Source organism: Asterias amurensis, chromosome 6 (assembly GCF_032118995.1).
Source record: "Asterias amurensis chromosome 6, ASM3211899v1".
NCBI lineage: Eukaryota > Metazoa > Echinodermata > Asteroidea > Forcipulatida > Asteriidae > Asterias > Asterias amurensis.
The window spans coordinates 11,219,351-11,242,191 of NC_092653.1; the positions used below are offsets into that span (position 1 = coordinate 11,219,351).

The 22,841-nt window shown below is 42.0% G+C and overlaps 1 protein-coding gene across 4 annotated transcripts in view; it reads right to left on the reverse strand.

Annotated features, from left to right (window-relative positions):
• Nucleotides 1–444: 444 nt before the first annotated feature.
• The window catches only part of LOC139938188 (tetratricopeptide repeat protein 28-like), an 88,459-nt gene continuing 66,062 nt past the window's right edge, over nucleotides 445–22,841 (reverse strand). For 3 of the 4 annotated variants that reach the window (XM_071933581.1, XM_071933580.1, XM_071933583.1), the window contains 16 exons: nucleotides 21,024–21,171; nucleotides 20,010–20,156; nucleotides 18,869–18,994; nucleotides 16,868–17,026; nucleotides 12,095–14,911; nucleotides 11,107–11,703; nucleotides 10,390–10,628; nucleotides 9,251–9,471; nucleotides 8,350–8,716; nucleotides 7,692–7,853; nucleotides 6,833–7,067; nucleotides 6,212–6,288; nucleotides 5,720–5,848; nucleotides 4,444–4,555; nucleotides 3,899–4,006; nucleotides 445–2,986 (listed from right to left, as the gene is read on the reverse strand). In XM_071933581.1, coding sequence (XP_071789682.1) covers nucleotides 702–2,986; nucleotides 3,899–4,006; nucleotides 4,444–4,555; nucleotides 5,720–5,848; nucleotides 6,212–6,288; nucleotides 6,833–7,067; nucleotides 7,692–7,853; nucleotides 8,350–8,716; nucleotides 9,251–9,471; nucleotides 10,390–10,628; nucleotides 11,107–11,703; nucleotides 12,095–14,911; nucleotides 16,868–17,026; nucleotides 18,869–18,994; nucleotides 20,010–20,156; nucleotides 21,024–21,171 — 7,929 coding nt within the window. In that variant the 3' untranslated portion in view covers nucleotides 445–701. The remainder of the gene's footprint in view (nucleotides 2,987–3,898; nucleotides 4,007–4,443; nucleotides 4,556–5,719; nucleotides 5,849–6,211; nucleotides 6,289–6,832; nucleotides 7,068–7,691; nucleotides 7,854–8,349; nucleotides 8,717–9,250; nucleotides 9,472–10,389; nucleotides 10,629–11,106; nucleotides 11,704–12,094; nucleotides 14,912–16,867; nucleotides 17,027–18,868; nucleotides 18,995–20,009; nucleotides 20,157–21,023; nucleotides 21,172–22,841) is intronic. The other variant, XM_071933582.1, reaches the window with a different exon arrangement.

Genomic DNA, 22,841 nt, shown 5'->3' on the forward strand with positions numbered 1-22,841 from the left:
AATGATGTCACAATGCAAATCCATGGTAAACGTGCAAAATGGCCGCCTAAATTTCTTGCTAACCTGTGAAATACAACTACACCACAGCAAATTTTTCTGCTACAGTAAGCATGAAAGTTTGCTTACAGGTAAGCGGCGCTATGAAATTGGGCCCAGGCGGCATTCACTGCAAAAAACAGTTTACCATTATTTGACCAAACATGACATCAAACTAACACCGATTTTACTGATAAATAAAATGAACTACCCAAAAGAAAGGTGTACACAGAGCAAACTGTGTCAAATCTTGGTGCTTCAAAATTAAACTAAAAGTGATACAAAAGTGTTTGGCACAGTAGATTAAGTGAGAAAATCTCCACTAAGAACTCAAAATGAACCAAATCTAAAGTTTGAGTTGATGGCACCAGCTCCATTAAAGGAAGCACAAGTTACTGTCAAGAGTAAAATTTTGCTTTTCAACAATTTTCTTTTTTAATCGGGAGCAAGAGTTTTGCTCCTGGTCTTCACTTAAAAATAAAACAATAATTTATTTCAGGTGGAAAGAGATAAAAATCAAGAAACTTTTTACAATTGTTGCTGGAAGTTTGTTTGTCTAATTAGTAGGACATTAAATTTGAACAGTATTTGCCTTTTAATTTATTCTGAATATCAGAGGAATTTTTTTGCCATGATTTATTAAGATGATTTATCCACACACTTCTTTAGCAAGGCGAGGAATGATAAACTTTCTTAGTGACAGAACGACCGCTGTCACTGCTACCAACTCTCCCCCTCTGTAACTTTGTCCCTACCCCACCATTAGCCACAGGCTGGTGTGACGCTCCAGGGGGTACCTGCTGTGGATTGGAATGATTCTCATTTGAACGATAACTTACATGGTTTGGTGTCAAAGGAGCTCCATGGTGGTTTGGGCTATTTGCTGCCTGAACGTGAATCACACTGGGTATGGAGGACGTAGACGAGTAAACGCTACTGGCTGTGCTCTGGGAGCTCTCCGGCCGACTCATATAGTAGTTTGACGGTTGAAGCGGGATGGCGTTCGACCTCGAAGCGATCGGTCTATCGTTACTCGTAGCGTTCAACCCGCTAGCTGCATGCTGAGGGTTAATAAATCCATTACTCTGACCGGATTGATGTGCCGGTTGCTTAAAGTACGACGGCGCGGCAGGGGTTACTAGCGGAGACTTGGAGTTAGACTGCGGTGTGAGGTCACTTGGAGGCACGTAGTGAATCGGTCTGGTGTGAGGCAAGGTGGCTGTATTGTTCACAGAACTTAGAGGACGAGTCCTCTCATTTGCCACTTGTGATGAGATTTGCGTTTGCTGTGGGGTGTCAATCCCGTTATGGAAGCCATTGCCCTTCAGCGACCGGATTCTCTGTGCATTGATGGATTCCAAACTACCGGCGTTTGTCGATTGCAGAGAGCTCCCCTGAACTTGACCATTACTTCCAGAATACCTCCTGTCTTGGATGCTGTTATAAGGTCCCTCTGAGAGAGGGTTGTTGGAGACCACTCCTGGATTTCCTTGCAAGACAGGGGAGGGTTTTCTCCAAGTAGGGCTTCCTTGCCTCCTGGCATAGGCACCCTGATCAGGTTTCTGAGGAGTCCTAGTAGAGTTTTGAGCAGGGGAGTTCTCTGCATTTGCTCCTGTGAATAAAGCTCGTATCGGGCTACTTTTACGATCGACCACTTTCCACGGCCCACGGGTTGTCTGTTCGTGGGGAGATTCGCTCTGGGAAGGGGATGCCGGCACAGCGGCTTCTGCAGTCTGACCTTGCTGGTGAGGCTTACCCTGCTTCATGCGGGTAAACCTCTGCATGTTCTCCACAGCATTCATATGCTTCATGGTGTCGTGTAGCACCTTCATGGCGATAGCCTCATGAGGAGAGGGTGTACCTCTTGATTCTGATCCGTGCTCAGAGTGTGACCTCGCCGGGGAAGACTGGCTCGTGCGGCGGAGCAGCTTGGCACTTGGACTGCCTCCTCTAGGACTTGTTACTCCTGGTTCCAGTCTAGCTGGACTCTGTCTAGGTGAGCCTGCATACAGACTGCACTTTGGAGATGCAGTGTCCGGCAGGAAGACATCTCCAGGCGATACTGACCGTGATCTTGACTGGTTTGAATCCCTCCTACGTTTGTAATCTGAACTGGTGGCAATCCCACTACTGCTACCTTTGTTGTACTTCACCTCAACACTAGAGGATGAAGACACTGGCACGGATCGGTTGATGAACTCCACTGTATCATCCACAAAAGCAGGGTTGACCATTCCCATTGACAAGGAGTCCTGGCTACCTAGAAGTGACTCTCTGGAGCTAGAGGTCTTCTTGGGTTTCGATGAGGTGGATGAAGACGACAAGAGAGGGCTCTCTCTGCTTGAGGTCGCCGACCCCCTTCCCTGACTGAACATGGTATCATCAGGATCATTGTTGAGACTATTGAGAAGAGCCAGGACCTCCGGAGCCATTGTCAGGTTGCCGTCGGCAGAGAACAGACCCTCATCCGGAATTTCCTGCCTAGAGGGTATCTGAGACCTAGAAGCACCTTGATGTGGGTCCACCGTCACCGGGCTGGGTACAGGTGGGGTTGATGTCGTGGATCCAGATGACGGAACCGGGCTTATTCCACGAGTATTATTAGCCAACGGCGTCATCCCAGTCCCGATTAGTGAAGCGTAGGAGTTCTCACCAGAGTAGGCAAAGCCACTGCGGGTCAACTCAGCAGATAGTGGCGTTGACGTCACACCAAACTGGCGGTTGTTGCGACGTTTCCCTCTCTTGTGGCTCTTCCCGAGGGATACCTCAATGGGTTGCGCCGTGGACATGTCAGCGTTGGACTTCAGGGAGTGGCAGGAGACCATCGATGATGCCGACATTGCAGAGAGTGACATACCGGACATTCCAGACGCCCCGGACTGGGACGAACAGAGGCTCTCCATGGAGGAAAAGCTTTCAAGAGGTAGGGACTTTGGTGCAGCAGCTGGATCTGAAATGCAATTGATACACAGGAGGCTTCTTAGCATGCTATTAATTCCGAGATTTTTATCAATGGAGCCCTTTTATTTTAACCAAAGGCATTTTTTGGCTGATTTAACCCAAAATTTCAATTTCAATTTCAAACATAATTTAAAAAAAGATACAAGAAAGTTCCGATTATTTGGAGTCCCAATGACTATTTGGAGTCCCAATAATCAACCATATCAACCAGCCATGAAGCCAAAATTGTGAAGATATGTTTTTTGTGCATTGGCCCAGGCATAAACGATCATGAAACAGCATCACAAAGTTAAAAATTCATTCAGATTAAAAAAAATAAAAATACAAATATTGGCTAAAGCAGCTAACCACAATAAAATTATAATCACCAGAATAAGGTCATCAGCCAAAATATAATTTCACATGTACCATCCCCGAATGGTATCACGTTCATTTAGCAGAAAAAAACTCCAAAAATATTTTGCACTTAAGCTCGCGTCTTCTTATACCTCAGTAACTTGCGAAGTTTGATTGGTCGACGACCAATCAGGTGATACAATACAAAGACGCATGTTATTACATGGCTCTTGCGGCCGGGTGACATGAGAAGTGATGTATACTGGGATACATCACCTTGATCCTTCCCATTGTTGGTCGTTTCCAGCACCCTTTAGATACTATAAACGGGCCCGGGCATGAGCAGAGCAGGGGTATGAGGTTGTACTTTATACGCTGGTACTAGTATCACGGTATAAAAAACAACTATTGAACACCGTGAAGGGGCTCCGTGGGTTTTGTACACCCTTGGGGGCAAATGGCAACTCTGCTTCGCCTCGGGCACCATTTGCCCCCTCAGGTGTACAAAACACCTTGGACCCCATCATAGTGTGCAACATCTGTATAATGGTGTAGATTAACTCACCATACACAGCGAGTAGAGCTTGTAGGGTGTAATGAAGCATTCGTCGGCTGACTTGCTTCCCGGTGATCAACAACACCTCTTCCTTCCCAACGTCAATCAGATCAAACCCTGGAGAAAAATAAAATTAAAATAATAATATAATTTATTTTTAATCTTTTACGCTGATGTTTATAAAGGACTCTATACTCTGGTGGTATTGGAACCCACAACCTTTGCATTGCTAGAGCTGATGTCTTACCACTAGACCACCAAGCTAGCCCGATGGCTGGAGGCAATTCAAATCCTATGTGTTAGCGAAAAATGTGTGGGGGACCAGCTGTAACGATGTAAACTTCATTTAATTTTGGTTGGTTACCTGTTTCTGTAAAGCAGCATTTTTCTGTGTTTAGTATTTTTTTGTTGCTCAGCAAAGAAATTTGTTACGCAGTCTTTTCTGCAGAACAACTTTATAAATCTGGACCCAGGTAGACAAACAATTTCTGAGTTCAGAATTTTCATCACTGTCAGGAGTCGGTTTTTGTTGCAACTAAAAAAACTGCACTCACCAAGCGAGGCTAGAAGTTCATGACAGCCTGGTGTTCTCCATAGCTTGACATTCACAGGTACCTGTATAGCGCCCTCTCTGTCCCGCGTGTACTTGGCTACAACCTGCTGAAGCTGTTGACATAGAGGGAAACATAATTAATAATAATAATAATAAACAGTTTTTTATGAGTCCCTTATGCACTGTGAAGGGAAAATCAGCGGTTGTACAAAGTAAACGGTTGTTTTCACCCGGGTTATGAATTGCTCTGGTGTATTGGCCCGTTTATCAACGCCTGGAAGACTGTTCCATAACTGAACTGCTGCATATTAGACAGATTTAATTTAAATGTTAATCCTTTAGAATGGGTGTGATGTGATGACTTGAAGTCTGCCTGGAAATAGTTAGATTGTGACACTGAGGAAAATAACAGATGCAGAATTATCCGAAGATAGTATCTACGTTTACAGCAACAATAATGTAAACAAAATTATTTCAAACTGCAATTTGAATCAACAGAATTTCTGTTTTTAGTTTCAATATTTTTGTCACTTGCAACACGATGATTTGAAATGAAAAAAAAAATTATGAAATCATTTGAAACATTGCTTTAAAAACTGGGTTTTCTTTCCAAACAGATCCTAGGTATGATATGAAGATGACACATAAAACATAACATTTTATATTGGACTTACAATATCCCTGAAAAAATGTAATTGACAAAATATGAATGAAAGCTAGGTTGGTAGAGTGCCGGCTTATTAATCCAGAGGACGCAGGTTTAAATCCCGTTTGAATAAATTTTCCATTTGAATAAATTTACCTTGGTTATTTTTGTGAGTTTGTTAAAACAGTGTTGAAAATGCTATTCGCTTCTCGGCTGGGATTTGAACCCACAACCTGAGCCTTTCTAGAGCATATGTCTCACCACTAGACCACCGTGCCTGCCCGGTGACAAAAGTTCAGTTTGTCTCCTGTATTAAAAAATGCCTGTAGTTTTCTTTTGAAAGTTTTAACTCACTGAAAGCTGAATTCTAAGTAACTTCAAGCGCCTTGAGTACCTTGTTGGTAGATACATGCGCTCTATAAGACTTTGTTTTTTATGTTATTTATATTAAATAATTGTTGACCTTTGTTGACGCAAACTGTAAACAATATTTGGCAATGATAAATGAACACATGGACATGAAACTTTGTGCAAACTGCAAAAACACGGCAAACCAATTAAAAAGTGGACAGCGACTACAAAACTCGCTGCTGAATAAAGCGCTACAGTGCAATGACACGCTGTGTCTAACCATTTGCTGCTCCATGGTCCGCGGAGACTGGACTTCGCTCGGTATGCTTAGACTATCACCGCTATCATGACCCTGGGTCCGTACACTAGACCCTTTCATTCGATGTACTCTACTGATGAGAACACGTAGCTGTGAAGCAAAGACAGTTTGTTGTTGATGGGTTGGGTTGTTTTATTTCTTATCATTCAAATTAATTCTGGTTGTGAAGCAAAGGACTCTCAGAAAATCGAACTTAATCACTGTACTAGCCCAGAAGAACCCAATGGAGAGAAGACAAGGAAGGAAGTGTCAGTTTTAAATGTGGGAGGAAAACCCCATAGAATAATTCACTTAATTCTGGTTGTGAAGCCAAGGACTCCCAGAAAAGAGACCTTAATCACTGTACGAGCCAAGAACCCAATGGAGAGAAGACAAGCACACAAATAATAGCCACAAATAAATCTTCATGCAGACATGTTTTGATTTTAGTTTAGAAATAAAAAATTCCTTTACCATGGAAATGATTTCCTGAGCTGCATCAGAGAAAGACAGCAACTTGGATAACGCAATCAAGGTATTCTGGGACAAACCTGAAAGTACAAGAAAATGATAATAATAAGTTATATGTGTCCTTACTCACAGCTATGAAGCTGAATTGCAAATGATGTGGTTACGACGTGGTTGAGCCACAGGCATACAAGGATATGTTTGGTAGCCAACCACAGCGACTAAAGAGCACAGCCAGAGATAAAAAGCATTTAATTTTTTTAGGAGGGGCAATAACTAGAGGGGCCTGTAGAGACACACTTGCTTAAACTTTAAGCTGTGACTTGTGACTAACAGGGTCGGTGTACTCAAAATAAACTCAACTCTTACTCACAAACGGCTTTTTTTATCATGGTCTTTGTATTTCAACAATGTATTGTGTGTTTGTTTTTGTGTTTGTGTAGTAATTCCCACTCAAGCAAACAAAAAGTAAAAAGACATTGGCTTTGAAGAAAATAATACACATAGAGCGGAGAGCCATCTAGAAACCCATAGTGCTTGTATCGATGACCCTATGAAGTTGCCAATGGAAGATTGAGTGTACTCATTCAAAACTTGGAGTGGAAATATGTATGATCCTTAACTCACCAAGCAATGCCTGCAGGCTGGCGCTAGCCTGTAACAACCTCTCCCCGGGGTCTGCCAATGGGAAGAACACAGAGGGCGGTATACCCTTAGCTGGCTGCTCTTCAAATCGGAACCCCACTGCCTTGAGTAACTCCTGCCATCCTCTGACTGGACCGACTTTCTTCAAGATGCTCTGCTGCGTGGTGTAGATGGGATTCTTAGGTCCACGGTGGATTCGCTGAAGAGATTTCTCAATCTGAAGAAAGAAAGGGTTAAGTCTAAGTTAAAGGGTTTTGGTACTTTTGTAGATCAAGTTTTTGGCCATGGCATGAATCCCTACTCACTGTGAATGAAGATGTATGTAATAGGATTTACCCAGAGAATTTTTAGGTTCATTAGTTGTCAAATTAAGGGAAGCTTTCTACCATAATTATCTATAAACCGTGTAAGTTTAATGGAAATTAAACCATGATGAACAAAAAAGTACCCAAACACTTGGGTAATGTATATGAATATAATGTATATTACTGAGTTATCGCTCAGTAATACATGTAGCAGAGTAAAACACTGACCGCCAAAGAACTTGGTGAAAAAGGAAATTATCCTTCTCCATTAGTTACAACTAATTTTTGTTTCAATTTTCACTTTCATTGTCCCCTACCTTTATCTATCTATCTAAAAGGATACCTTATTAGTCCCGCTGGCTTGCCACTGAAAAAGTTTAGCGCAAATCCTGATGAAATACAGTTTTGCTTATACATGTAAGCAACTTTGATGACCAATTGAGTCAAAATGTTCACAGATTAGTTACTGTATAAATATGTTGGGGTTCACCAAGTGAGAATACTGGTCCATTGCCGCAATAAACTAAGAGACTTACAAGATGCAGGAGTACTCTCAGAGCTTCTCTACACTTTGTTGGTGACATGAGAAGATCGCCGATGGCATTGCCGAACATTGCACTCTTATTACTCAGCCTGACGTCACAACCAAGCAGCATGAAACCTGACCAGTTGGATGGATGGGCAAACTGCTTGAATTCCTGTGAATAGATGAAGATAATTGAAAGGTTATCTTTGTTTGAAGATGATATTTTGAGATTTTAAGAGTTCTTAAAGGGTTTTGATACCTTTTGTAAATCAAGTTTCCGGCCATGACACAAGTCCAATTTACCATTAAACATCAAGATTTTAAAAACTTACAAAAAGTGAAAATCACAGAGCAATGTTTTTAGAAGAGTTGTGTAAATTCAATGTACATGCTAAAATAATTATTGTAAAAACTTTTTTGTTCATGTCATTGGACAAAAACAATGTGGATCTGAGGCGTGCACTGTGCACACTGAACACTTTGTCCCCCAGAGTTCCTGTTCCCCATATGGCAATTTAACATGGATTGAAGGAGATTGATTCAAAAGAGGGCGCTATCAGAAGTTTGTACACAGTTCACCGTATGGGTGGGGGACAGAATCTTCATGGGACAGGATCTCCTACCACACCGGCACTCAAATGTATCCCACTCCAACCCTGACTACATACCTGTACACTATGCATAGCATCGCTGACCGCCATGCTGGCTTTGGTCCCCTGCAGCAGGCTCTCATACAACCCCTTCATGAAGATCTTGTTGGCCGGCTCCGGGACGTACCACAGCGGCACCAGAACACTCTGAGCACCGGCTGCAAGGAATGCCCTGGCCAGACCCACGATACCGTCTGTGGTGATACGGCCGGAGCGTGTCTCGCTAGCGTAGGCCGAAAGGACGACTAGCTTGGCGGTGAGTTGGAGATCTAAGATGTCGGCTGCTGTGAGGAGGAACTCGGAGAGGGCTGGGGTGTCTGGGTTACTCTCCAAGTCACTCTCTTCACTGTCAGTTAGGTCGAGATGCTCCAGGGCTCCATTCTCACTGAAAAAAACAAAAACATTCAAGATTTGTTTCTATTTAAAGACAGTGGACACTATTGGTAATTGTCAAAGACCAGTCTTCTCACTTGGTGTATCTCAACATATGCATGAAACAACAAACTTGTGAAAATTTGAGCTCAATCGGTTGTCGAAGTTGTGAGATATTAATGAAAGAAAAAACACCCTGGTCACACAAAGTTGTGTGCTTTCAGATGCTTGATTTCGAGGCCTCAAATTCTAAACCTGAGGTCTCGAAATCAAAATCGTGGGAAATTACTTCTTTCTCGAAAACTACGTCACTTCAGAGGGAGCTGTTTTTCACGATGTTTTATACTATCAACCTCTCCCTATTACTTGTAATCAAGAAAGGTTTGATGATAATAATCATTTTGAGCAATTACCAATTTAAAAGAGACATTAGGTCCTTAGGAAAAAGTACACTTATGAATATGTTAGGAACATAGTCTTGTCAAAAAATGGATTGGCAAACTCACGGCTGTAACAATGCAAAGAGAGTAACACTAAGTCTCCTTACCCATTCGTCGGTGACACACTACTCTGTCTGACTGGTGATGATGCCGCCCTCTTTGTTGGGAAATGTCCAGGGGATAGAATGAGAGCAGAGAGTTTCCAGGAGACGGATGTGGCAAAGTGGAGACACTCCGCGTTGGAGATGGATTTGCAGAGAGCCTCCTTGGTGGCCAAAGGTCCAGTCAGAGGAGTCACTCCCATGATCTCTGACACTAGGTGAGCTTCCTGTGAAAGACCAACAACAAAAATGCTGTAACTTAAGGCCGAGTCACACTGCAGCGTTAACGAAAACGATAACGATCAAGACGCAGAGAGAACGCATTCTATTGGTTGAATTGTTCCACGCAGAATATGCACACGCTCATTCAACCAATGGAGTGCGTTCTCTTTGCGTCGTTATCGTTCTCGTTATCGCTGCAGTGGGACCTGGCCTTTTGCATGTTGGGTTATGGCAGTGAAATGGATACAAGCAAAGCGTATACGGGCGATTAGTTTACCCCCACAGAGGCCATTTCCCCTCAAAAGATGGGGACCAAAACGAAGAAACGCAACACAGTACTTGACTTTTTGTCCAAAGACGAGATACTATTTCATGACATAAGACATTGTTCAAAACCACGGCTTAGGCTTGGGCTCTCTGGCTTAGGCTACGTTTGTCTGCTTAAAGTCCTGTAACCAAAGGGCATGTTTTTCAAAATATACTTATGAAGAGCCTGGTTTATCTTGTGAAGTGAAATGTGTGTTTCACTGCGAATGTTTTGCTAGAGTTGAGCAGCTCAACTCTTGCAAAATGTTTAATGGAAAATTGTGACATTAAAATTGCTTCACATTCACAGGAAGTATGAACCGTGCTTGAAGCTGAAGCCATCGCTCGGAGAAAACATACGACAACTAGTTAGAACATAAATGGTGTTTGAAGCTATGCATGGTGAGGAGAATAAGAGTAACTATAAATATAAATATTAATAGTAAACTTGCAGGTACAACCATAGGTGAAATCTCTTTTGAAGGAGTGGTGGTTCTGAAAAGAGCCGGTTTGGTCTCGAAGTTTCGAACAGTATACTCTGCTCGTCTTCAGGAGAATGTTAGAACATGTGCCTTCAACGGGATTGATACACAAGTATGTTTGTCTACACTACTGACCTGTTCAGCATTAGGTAGGGCTCCCCATCCCCACCTTTCCGTTACACTGGCCGGCAGCTCAGGGTTTGCCACAACCACAGCGGGCACCATACCGCTATTGGATGTCGCTCTCTGCTCCCAGTACCGGTTGGTGTTAAGCGCCCTCAACGATGGCACAACGCGTAGATTAAAGCGGTCTTGAAGGCACTCCGTGGATGAGGCACCTTTGAGAACGGAGAACGGCACTAGGTACAAATCACCTACAAAGGAAATGAACAAAACATTACAATTTTCAAACTTACATGTGTGTATTTGTAAGACATAACAAACTACATTAATACTTCCGTTGTCCAGAACATGACCAGAACAAACTGGTCGAAACATCTACGCAAACCTAGCTATTCTCTGAGCCACAACTACTAAAGAGATATCACTCATCTTGACATTAGACTTCTTAAAAAAACGGAATGCAATGTCAGGACCTTAAAATTTGTTTACATTTACAACGGTTATTTGGGCTGCTAAGGAGTTTGCAACAGCTAATGGATATCTCTGGATTCAAATCAAGTATATAAAGTTATATCTTTTTTAATTCCAGATTGAATGAAGAAATACATTAGTATGTTCATTTCCAAATTAGATATTGCTTAATTTGTGATTAAAAACTAGAGTTAATCAAGATTGTTTTTCCAATGATCCATGTTCAGTTTAAGAGGCTTGTTTTCTTCATTAACATACCTTCAAGAACTAAGACCAGATCAGTAGCTGGGGTATTCGGTCCGTTAGGTTGTGGAAGCATATCCTCCATTGGTGCAACCAGCAGGTCATAAAGAACTCTAAGCGGTGGCCTTCCAGACCAGGATTTCAGTTGCTTCTGCTTTGTTGATTTATTCACAGCTCCGTTCATCATCGACGAGTTACTCATGACGCTGCCGTTGAGACTCAACTGACTCATCACACTTGCGACACTGCGACTGCTGCTGTTTGTTACATGGTTACGATTAGTCAACCGCATAGCGGCGTGCTGGTTGTTGTTGTCCATCCCACCGCTGCCACTTATAAGCTTGGCATTCAGCTCCTCAAGGTGTTTCTGGAGGAGTTCGTCTGCCTCGCTCTCCGTCTCGCTGGTGATGTCCCCGGCGCCGCGATACAAACTGTGCTGGGTGTCAACGCCCAGGGCTTCCCTCGCGTGCACTATGCACTGGTCAAGGTGCGCTGATGTAGTCACGTTGAGAGTGCTGTTCGTCAATGTAGACTCAGAGCATGTTGAAAGGCTGTCTTCTTCGGCGGACTTGTCAAGTTGATTCAAGTTGCAGTCATTGAACTTCACAATACCTGTATGAGAAGAATCAACAGTTTTTAAACAACACTTTTCTCCCAATACAACTATCAGTAAAACAAATATTGGATCAATACATTGTATTTTGATAGATAACTGTTTCTGCATGGTTTTATTTTTGACAATTATTTGATCAAATTATAGTGGCTAGCTGAAATTAAATTCCAAAAGTACAAGATGCCAGAAGAGATGGCTTAACTAAAAAACAAAATGCAAAATGTGAGAGGAGCAACAACAGCCTCACCTTTTCAGTGAAATCCTTCTGCTTTACTTGTTAAAATACAGGACAAATATTTATTGATTTGATTTTGAATGTTTGTCGATATTCTGTCAAATATCATTGCATTAAGGATTTTCTTCAAGAATTTTTCTCATTTGTGGACTTACCATCTGTGGGTGTGATAAGCCAGCTGTACAGATGTCCTGATGCAACTGAGAAATATAAGACATTGGCACTCTGCATACTGACCAGATCCAATATCTCGTCTACAGTCATCAAGACTGTGTCCATCACATCCACAGGACTAGCATCGTCTCCTGACTGACGCCCAAGAAGCAGATCAACAAAGGCTCGAGTTCGACTCCTCTCAGCGACAGCCAGTGCTTCCTCTTGTCGGTCCATTGCAACGAGGACCTTCTGAAGTGACTGATAGGATGCTGATTGTGACTCTAGGAGTGAGATCTTGTACTCGCTTCCAACTTGAGTCTCTCGCCAGATGGACTCGAAGAGATCAGCTGCGCGGTAGAGTTGTCGCTGGGCCTCGTCTAAGTTACCGTTGGACCACTGAGCAAGGCCAAGTCGATGTCTGATCTTAGCCTCATCCTCTTTCCGTCCCAGCTGATCTGCAATCTGAAGACCTTGAGTCAGGTAAGCGACAGCTTGCGAGAAGTTGCCGAGTGCATGGTGAACCCGACCCAGGCTGCTGTAGGCGAGAGCTTTGGCCACGCGGTCATTAACTTGGGCGGCTATACTGAGATGCTGCTCTTGATACATAATTGCCTTCTGATAGTTCCCTAGAGACTCATGAGTGACGCCGAGATTCCCAAATGCCCTCCCCTGGCATGAGAGATTCTGGCTTTCCTCAGCGATGTTTAAGTCCATCTGGTGGAATTCCAGCGCCTTTTCGTACTCCCCCATCTGTTGGTACACACCTCCTAGTCCGCAGGCGGCATCAGCCTGACCAGATTTATCATGCATCTCCTGAGCAATCTTTAATTGATTCTCAAGGCATGAGATTGCTTGTTCAAAGTTCCCCATGATACTGTGTAGACAGCCTAGCTCACCGTACGCAGACGCTCGTGTTGACTCATCCTCCGTTTCATGAGCCACAACAAGACGCTTCTCAAAGCAAAATAGGGCTTGCTGTAGGCTCCCCATGGCCCGGTGAACATTCCCTAATCCACGGTACGCCCTGTCCTGCTCCCTTGAATTCTTCATCTTCTGTGCGATTGCCAGATACTGATCATAGTTCCTCACAGCTTCATCATAATCTCCCAGCGCTTCGTAGCACTCAGCGAGATTCCCAAAGGCACGCCCTCTATCGTTCAAAACAGAGTTCCCCACCAGCTGCTCCAGGGTAGCGAGCTGTTCCTCAAAGTATCCCAAGGCATCCTCAAAGAGATTCATATTCATCTTAGAGATACCAAGATTACCAAAGGCTTGGGCCTGCAAAGCACTATCTCTCAACTCATTGGCACGTTTTAGCTGCTCCTCGTAACACTTGAAAGCATCCAGGTACTTCCCAAGTGATGTATGGACAGCTCCCAGGTGACTGTGAGCTTTGCACTCTCCCTTCAGATCATTCATTTCTTCACACAACTGCAACTCCTGCGTGTGATAAGCTAAAGCCTTATTATAAATCTTAATCTTTCGGTGGGCAGATCCAAGAGCGCCGTAGGCGCACGCTTCTAACGTCTTGTTATTAACCTGCTTCGCTAACTGCAGTTGCTGCTCGTAAAACTTAATAGCGCTGTCAGTGTCCGTCTGCGCCATGCATATATCCCCAAGGTTTCCAAGAGCACGGAATTTGCCGCCGGCATTCTTCATGTGGTGAGCTATAGTCAGGAAACACTTTTGACACTCACTGGCTCGTTTGAAGTTTCCCAACGTTCTATAAGCCAAGCCTAGATTGCAGTAAGCCCGGCCAAGACTCACTTTGTCCTTCTGGTCCCTCGCCAAGACCAGATCCTTCTCATAGAATTGTACCGCCTCTTTGAAGTTCCCCAACGAATAATGAGCAAACCCTAAGTTATGATAAGCCTTGCCTTGGCCTATTGGGTCGTTTAAACCTTTGGTGAGTTTCAGATAGTTCTCATAGTACGGCAGTGCTTGCCTGAACTCTCCACGGGAGCTATGATAGTTTCCCAAGTTACTCAAAGCCCGTCCTTCGCTCACTTGGTCTTTGAGTTCTCCGGCAATCTTTGCGTGGGATTGATAGTGTTCCAGGGCTTTCTCATGCATACCAAGAGATTGGTACGCAACGGCCAAGTTCCCCTGAGTACAGGCCTCCGAGGCTCGATCATTCACCTCACGTGATATAACCAACTCCTGCTTATGGTACTTCACTGCCTGCTCTGGCTGCCCTAAAGCACTGTAGGCATTACCCATGTTCCCATACGCCCTACCCTGTCCAGCCCGATCAACGAGTTCCGTAACGATCATCAGATGCGCTTTATGAAGCTTGAGGGCAGTATCAAATTGTCCCTGCGACTGGTGGATGATACCTAGATTTGAGCAAGCTCTCCCTTCCATCGTCTTGTCCTTTGTACTCAGCGCAATGTTCAACTGCTGCTGGTGGCAGTGTTTCGCTTTCTCCAAATCACCGCTACACCTTGCAGCATGACCCAGGCCAGCGAATGCCCTGGCCTCAACGGTCCGATCCTGTAAGTTCTTAGCGATGGTCAAGACCTGATCATGGTAAGTTGCCGCCTTGGCATAGTCACTTTTGTAATGGTAGGCACTCCCAAGATTGCTAAACGCCCGCGCTTCTTCACTGCGATTATCCAACAGTTTGGCGATCTCCAGATGTTGCTTGTGGCACTCGAGGGCGCTGTCAAACTCCCCAAGGGCGAGGTGGACCGCTCCGACGTTACCCACTTCTCTTGCTTCGAAGTGTTTATCGTTGAGTTGCTTGGCTAGGAGGACACATTGTTTGTGGCTTGCTAGGGCATTTGGGTAGTCACCAATGGCTGAATACACATGACCTACATCAAGAAAAGAAAAAAAGGAAATTTCTTGCTTAGTTACTGATTTAGACGTTCTTGCAACAAACTCCTTGGAGGCTAAGCAATTTTTATAAAACAAAAGTTCAACAAGCTAGAAGTCTAGGAATGTTTGCAGAAACTACTTAGAAAAATGCTTCCTAACAATCCCTTGACAATCCCATCCGAAAAGAAAACATCTTACAAGCTTCTACTCAAGTATCACATTCTAAAAAAACATTTAAAAAAAATTGACTTTGCTTTTTAACTGAATCATTCTACATTCATTGACAGTCTCCGTACCCCAAGACAAAGAACGAGAGAGAGTAATTTGAGGCAAGTGGCTCCCCATGGGATCCTGAGTGCATTAAGAAGTTATTCTCAGAGTCTAGAGGATAACATGCTACCGAGGCAATCTGATCCTCTCTCTGAACATCTCAATCATGACATGAGAACCCTGTGGCATTTTTTTCAGATGTAGGTTTCTTTTTTGTATGACTTTTTTTTGGAGGTTGGTGGGGGGGGGGGGGGGTAAATGGAACAGGTTTTAAGTCGGTTTATTGCAAAGACAGGATTTTATTTCGCAATAACTTTGAGGCTAAAGTGTTTTGAATTAATGATAAAGAGATCTGAAGTTGAACCGGTAAGATAATTTTACTTAAAAATCGAGTTTGCAAGGCTCGAAAACAAGGGGGAAATCCACACATTTGAAAGGGTTTGTACATGTAGCTCTTTTTTTTCTGCACCAGATTTTGTACATTTCATTTACCCAACTGGTCTAAAAATTTTAAAATCTATCTTTGACACATTTTTTGTATAAACTCCTTCCATTTGGACTGACAGAAGATACAAATCACTTGTTTGATGTGTATGTAAAATGTATACTTCCAAATTTGACAGAATTGAAAGACTCAATTCAAAGTCAAGATTTAACCATGTTTTGTTTTTTTCTATATTAAAAAGATATTATAAAGTGAGGTAATGTTGTTTGATTGACCATCAGAACCAGATTACTTCCCGCCCTTGCCCTTCCTAGCAGCATGTCCCAGAGTCTATCACTGAACATGCTTTAAACGACCTCACATGACCCCAAAGGAGACCAATATACATGTAGGCAGCTGTTCGAACCATGACCCTCATCCCAGATGCGAGAGGAACTTGCAACTGGCACATATTGTGCTTCTAATTTTGGGGGGTTTCTCAACCTTGAAATGGTGGAATGCCACTAAAGGATCCTGTGATAACAGTCGCGTGGATGCACTTGCACTTGGTCAATATTGTGATTGTGACCGAGGTGGAATTCAACACTGCTTTTGTGCTTTGAACTGAATACACTCAGGACCAGGGGCCAATTTCATAGAGCTGCTTAAGCAAAAAATTTCGTTAAGCACGAAAATAGCTTGCTAATTTTACACAGGTTACTGGCCTAGTAGTCATGCCATATACATTGCTTGTGACTGGTATTGAGCTATTGTTTACTTAGCATAACAATTGAGTGGAGTCTTGCCAGGTATTCTGATTTTACTAAGCATGGATTATTTTGCTTAAGCAGAATTTTTTGCTTAAGCAGCTCTATGAAATTGGGCCCTAGGGATAAGGGTGTACATGTATGGTAACTGAACAACTCGGCTCAGTCCTTAATTGCATATGGCTTGTGCCCGACTCATTCTTTGCTAAGCAAAGAAATTTGTCAAACAGTATTTTCTGTTTAACAGCTTTACAAAATTGGGCACTGATCAGTTTAATAAAAAGAAGTCAAATAAACCTAATGACTTGGCAACGGCTAAGTCTTGTTGTATGTAAGCCACAGCCTTATCTGTATTTGCTAGACCCCAGGCAGCTGCTGAACGGCTTCATGAAATTGGACCCTGGTCAAAATTTCTTACGAGAATGAAGTCTATTTATGATTGGGGGAGGACGGGGGAGGAGGGGGAGGGGGAAGGGGATTGTAATATTTACCTAAGCTACTGAGTGCGGCAGCGGCGGTATTCCGATCTTTCTGCTTCATGGCGAGTACCAGTTGGAAACGATGATGGGTCAATGCTTCCTTGTAGTTACTCTTAGAGAAGAATGCTGCTCCGAGGTTACCGTGGGCTCGGCATTCACCAATTTGATCACCTGGACAGGAAAGAAGAGTGTGAAGTCAGATTAGGATTAAGAGGAACATTACGATACCTTTGATGATACCACGGACAACTAAAGAAGACGATCAAAGAGTAAAGGCCCATTTCAAATGTCGTGCTATTAACCAGTCAAATTCAAATAATCAAGTTTTTTATTTGTTAACTGCGACACAGCAGGAGCACGACGTCTGAAAGCAGTTTTGGAATTGTTAACAGTAGCAAAATGCCCTAAAAAATCACTCTTAAGAAAAACGGGGGAAAATTACTTCCTCAATATTGTAGAATAACAAAAAGGTTATTCAATAAACTATCAGGAAAATTACTTGAAAATTTAACCTGAAGATATTTATAAGCAAACCCTGGACATCAATTCTTTTCATTGTATGTACACTTCCATTTAGCCCAGTTGATATTGACCTCTAACCATAAAAGCTAACCCACAATACTCTGTATTGAGGCCAATGATGACCAGGTCACTGCCCAGCCAAACACTGTGAAGATTGATGGATCCCAGACTATGTCCCCCTTCATGCCTAATAAAATATTATGCTTGCTATATTGATACCTGCCAGCATAGATTGTTAAATACAATGATTGATGAGGTGCTACTGAGTGAGTGAAAGAATCCAAGTAGGCTGATGGTGTTTTTTGTTTAGGTTGTGGGACAAGTGTTACTCATTGTGATTGACCGCACTGACTGGTCTTATAACTTTGATTTTTTTATTTACTTGTCTGAATCTAGTAAGTTTTGCGAAGACACCATGTACATAAAACTCTCCCTATATACATGTATGAGTTGTGGTGGTTCTGAAATCCAAAATGTGATTATTCTGTTCTAGTGAGAAGGGTTGGCACCAAAAAAGAAATAGGGTGATTTTGTAGAGAGCATGGGAAAAGGGCGCAAGGCTTTATTTTATGTCCTTTTTCCAGGCTCACAATGTTCTTTTTGTCCAAGTTAAAGAAGGTTGTAATGCCTAAAAATGGCTACCCTCCCCTAGTTTGTTGTTGTTCTAAAAAAGTTACCCCATTGCCATTCAGAACCTAACCTTCCTAAAATGGCAGAAAACCTACCAAACATTCACACTTCGTTTTCTTGAAACACAATGTTGACATAAAACATTTTTTCTGCTTAAACTTTGTTCCGTCCGTCACACACAACCACTTGTTTTGAGTGTGTGCTCTCGCCATCATCAAGAGACTGAGCGATAAAGGTACATGACAGTACTAGTGTACATGCCATACAAGTGAACATGTACATGACCTACTACTGTCAATGTGATTGAGAGTACAAGCGGGCAGGGTTGTAGCCACCCCTCTGTAGTTCTAGCCATCCCTCTGTGTTTCTGAGAGAGTAACGGTGGGTTGGGGCTGGGTGATTCTCCTGGTAGTGGAGCCACTGTGTTCCCATTCTCTGAACCTCAAGGGAACATTCTCAACACTTACAGGTTATTTCTGTATCAGGGTTAACCTATAAATGGCTCCAGTTCATCGGTAACTACTCCCTGCTTGCCATCAATGGGATTTGGTATTTCTTTATATTGGATGTGCCCAATAGCTTCGATCAGGACATGATGATTTGGGCTCTCTCTTTGCAAAAAAATAAATAATAGTAACTGTTTTCACAAGTGTCTTTTATTACTTTTTCCATTGGACATGAGCTCAGAAAAGTATTGCTTAAAAAAACAGGTAACCAGCCAAAATTAGATTTAAGTTAAGACAAGTGCCAAACTCAATTTTTGTTAGCAAACAAATTGTCAAGCAGTACTTTCTGCTTTAACAACTTAACAAAATTGGGCCCTGATTGCTTATCAGTTAAATAAAAAGACAGCAAACAAACCTAATGACTTGGCTACGGCTAGGTCTTGTTGCATGTAAGCCACAGCCTTATCTGTGTTGGCTAGACCCCAGTGAGCGCTGCTCAGTGCAGAGAAGACAGATCCTCGTAGCTTCAAACTGCATGTTCCTAAGAAACAAAAAATATCATACAGTTGTAAATCATAAAATTAATCTTTCAATCATAAAAAAAAAAACACACTACACCTGGTAAAAACTTAAACAATCTCCAAAAGGGAAACTGACAGGGTAAGTTTGAAAAATACAGTTAGGTTGGACAAAGAAAAATTGACCATTGGATTAACGTGCCAAGCTCTTTCAACTAAGCTATAACCTTATCTTTTAAAAGCGTCTTAAAAAATTGATTTGTTTTATATTATAAAAAAACACATGTTAACACTAAAACATTGGAAAATCGAGGCATAACCTTTGAGTAGAAGTAGGTCAGATCTTGCAGCTCGCTGGGCCTCTACCAGTTGGCATTTTGGTACAAGTCGTTCTCGGCCGCTATGGTCTCTAAAAGACTGAGCAGCATTAGTAGTGGCCAGGCCTGGAATTTCATCTTTGAAAGGGCAAGGCAATTTTCAATTTAACCCGGCTCTTCCATTTGAAAATCTTTAAGTCTATGGGAAACTTCTGAAGGGGCACAAAGGCCAAGACCAAGGCAAGAGAGGCAATGGGCTCTGTGGCTTCTGTGTAATTCCACGCCTGAGTGGCTACCAATTTTTAAACCTTAAAGATGTTATGTCAGATTTTTTGCCGATTTGACCCAAAACAAATTTATTTAAAATTCAATAGGTATTTTGATGGGGGTCGAGAAAGTTACAAGCTTTCATTTGAGACATTGCTCGAAAAAGTCAACCAATTATTGGTAGCAGTGAAATAAAGTGCTCAAAATTAGTTTTTATCGGGATCCCGACAATATATCACGTGACCAATTCTTAAGTGTTTTATAAGAAATATTTCTTATGTGTTTTATTAGAATATTTTGTCATGGTTCCTGACCATTAAAAGTAAAAGTTAAACTTTTTTTCCTTAGAGCGGTTGATACTCTTTGAAATACCATTCACTCAAAACAAATCTATCTTTTGATGTTTTGGGCCAAAAATCTGACATAGCATCTTTAATTCTTTAATCTGTCTTACCGATCTTGAGAGCCGATTCTAGAACAACCAATGAGGACGCATGATAGCCAGCCGCAAGAAGCTCCTGACCAATTACAGAGATGATAACAAAGGGGCTCTTGTCTAACTTCATAGACTGGAGCTGCTTATAGGTGGGTTCAAATGTATCTGTGATGAAGAGACAAAAAACAGATTGTCAACTTAAGTGAAACAAAGTAACGTCAAAAAAAATAAAAAAATTTCCTTTACCTGAATCAACTTACAAAAATTACACAGGATATTAAAACAAACTTTAGCAAGTCTAAAACTACTTTGCATGAATAACTCATGAGAAAATTTAAAAGGCCAAAGGGAATACATATTCAATATAAATATAGAATGAGATCATCAATGACAAACACCATTGACAAATGCCATTGATAATTGGCAAAAGATAGGCCTAACTTTATGGCACTGCTAATTGATCATTTTAGATGATTTATGTTAACTTGATCTTAAATCTAAAATAAAAAATAAAATATTTGTTTGTGTTATATCAGTCATAAATGCTAGCATGAGCATGCTGATGCAGGGTCTACATGTACATGTATCATCACTAACCACTACGCATCACACTGACCAACATAATTGTTATACCACGCCCTACACTGAACAAACTGTACATTCCATGTTCACATGTATGTCACAGTCACGGCTGAAAACTTACGACTGATTGTAAGCAGGGCCACAGCTATGCCAAGCATGGAGTCACCCTGTTTGCCAGCAGTGGGTCGCATACATTACAGTCATCAAAGTTCAACATTAAAGTATGCACACATACAAGTAGGTCAATGGTCTACTTCAGAATTCCCCAAACCAAGGCATCCCCCCCCAAAAAAAAAGAACCACCCTAACAAAATGAGACAAGCTTTAACTTTGATGTTAGATTTGGCGGTCGTAAGAGCTGTAAGCCAGTACCAAGAGATTAGTTCTCTGGAAACAAAACGCAGCGTCCTTCGTCCAGTGATTGATGTTAGAGGCCGATTCTTGTCTTACCTTTGAGTGGTGACTTAAGAGCGGCCTCTGCTAGTCCAGCAAGCAGTTGAAGACTCTTAGGATCCTGGGAGAGTCCCGAGGAGAAAGCAGCCAGGGCATCAGCGTGACGACCAAGACACTGGAGAGCAATGCCTTGCCGGTAGTAGGCCTGTACACAAATAAAAGATAAAAAATGATAAGAATATTTCATTCCTTTAAATTTTGAATACATTGAAAGAAATTTCAGACCTTGTATTCATGTACACAATAACCATACATGTATGTAAGGTGTCTACAGAGCAATGCCTTGATAGTAGGGCCAGTACACAAAATATCAAGAGAAAATGATGATAATTTATAAGAATATTTAATTCCTTAAAATTTTGAATACATTGAAAGAAACGTCGGTAACCATATGCAATGTGTCTACAGGTACTAAGCCTGGAAACAAATAAAATGGCTGCACCATGTTGAGCCATTTAAGAAAAAAGGAAACAAATTCTCAAAATATTTGAAAATCAAAGTCAGTTTATCTCCTGCCTCAAAAACAGCCAAGCTATTGTAACTCACATACAAATAATGTTGAGACTAGGCTACGCGTGTATTTGATACACTGACATGTCTAGGGATGTACAGAAGACAGATCGGAGATTGGGGGCATTTGCTTAAATCAAGGACTGAATGCTAATCTATAACAAGCTACGATCTCTGGGGGAATTTGGACTGCAACTCTGAAAGAGATAATTAGGTCATGTCCTCAAGTCAACTTTAGGCAATTGGACTGAAATGTTTGCCACGATCAAGAAGGAAAATCACTCTGACTCTGGGACTTAGTGTTAAATTGTGACCAAGTTGTTATCCTGTGTAACTAGGAGCTATGTCAGGGCTTGAAACACTGAATGGATCACTGGCTGCTAGAGTCTAGTGACTCGAGCATGAGGACAATAACCCCAAAACAAAACAAGTCCTGAGTATAAAAAGTAAAAATTATTACTACTGAACCTTCACACACTGCATGTACGGAGGAACCTAAAGTAACTTATATCACATGGCATTAACAGTTTGGTGCCCTAACAATTTTTTTTACAAAACCTTTGATTGTAAGATCAAATTCACAAAATAAAAAATAAAACTGTTTTAAATGCTCTAGGTTGCGCAGTACCTGGTTTTAAAACTGAACAAAAACTATTAAATACAGGTTTTGCACCCGTAACAAGCATTACCCCAGTGTTATGATTGTTGCCGTTTTTGAAAGAAATTGAGGTAAAATACCTTTTTAATGGTTTCAATGGATGCCTGTACTGATGAGGTCATGGTTTGTTTACTGCCTTGCTTTCTGGGGTATGTTTGACAATAACTGGTACTGGGTACTGCATTTCCGACTGAGTTGTGGAGAGACATTACACAATATATATTTGGTTTGCGGTAACACCATGTGTGTATCTACTTGCCAGGTAGAGTTGTTCTTAGAGAACTGTCTTGCTTTATTCTACTGCCGCAGAGTAGATAATCGGAAGTTCGGGACTTTATAAACGTATGCTTTACGGGGAGCGCACCATTGGACTTTATATCAATGATAAAAAGACGTTGTAAACTTATACAGGTTGACATCCCTCAAACCCTACACAGTACACAATTTCCCATTCTTCTGTAAGGTGGTTAAAGAATCTGACATCATCAGTAATTATCTACCCAAGGGGCTTCAGCCAAACTTGCAAAATGCGAGTCTAGAAATGCCCCCCAGTTCAATCCTGGGGAAGAAAACCTGCGTAGTGACAACAAAGCTTTGACAAGATAAGAAGATGACAAAACACTCCATGAGACACTGGTGTTTTGCTG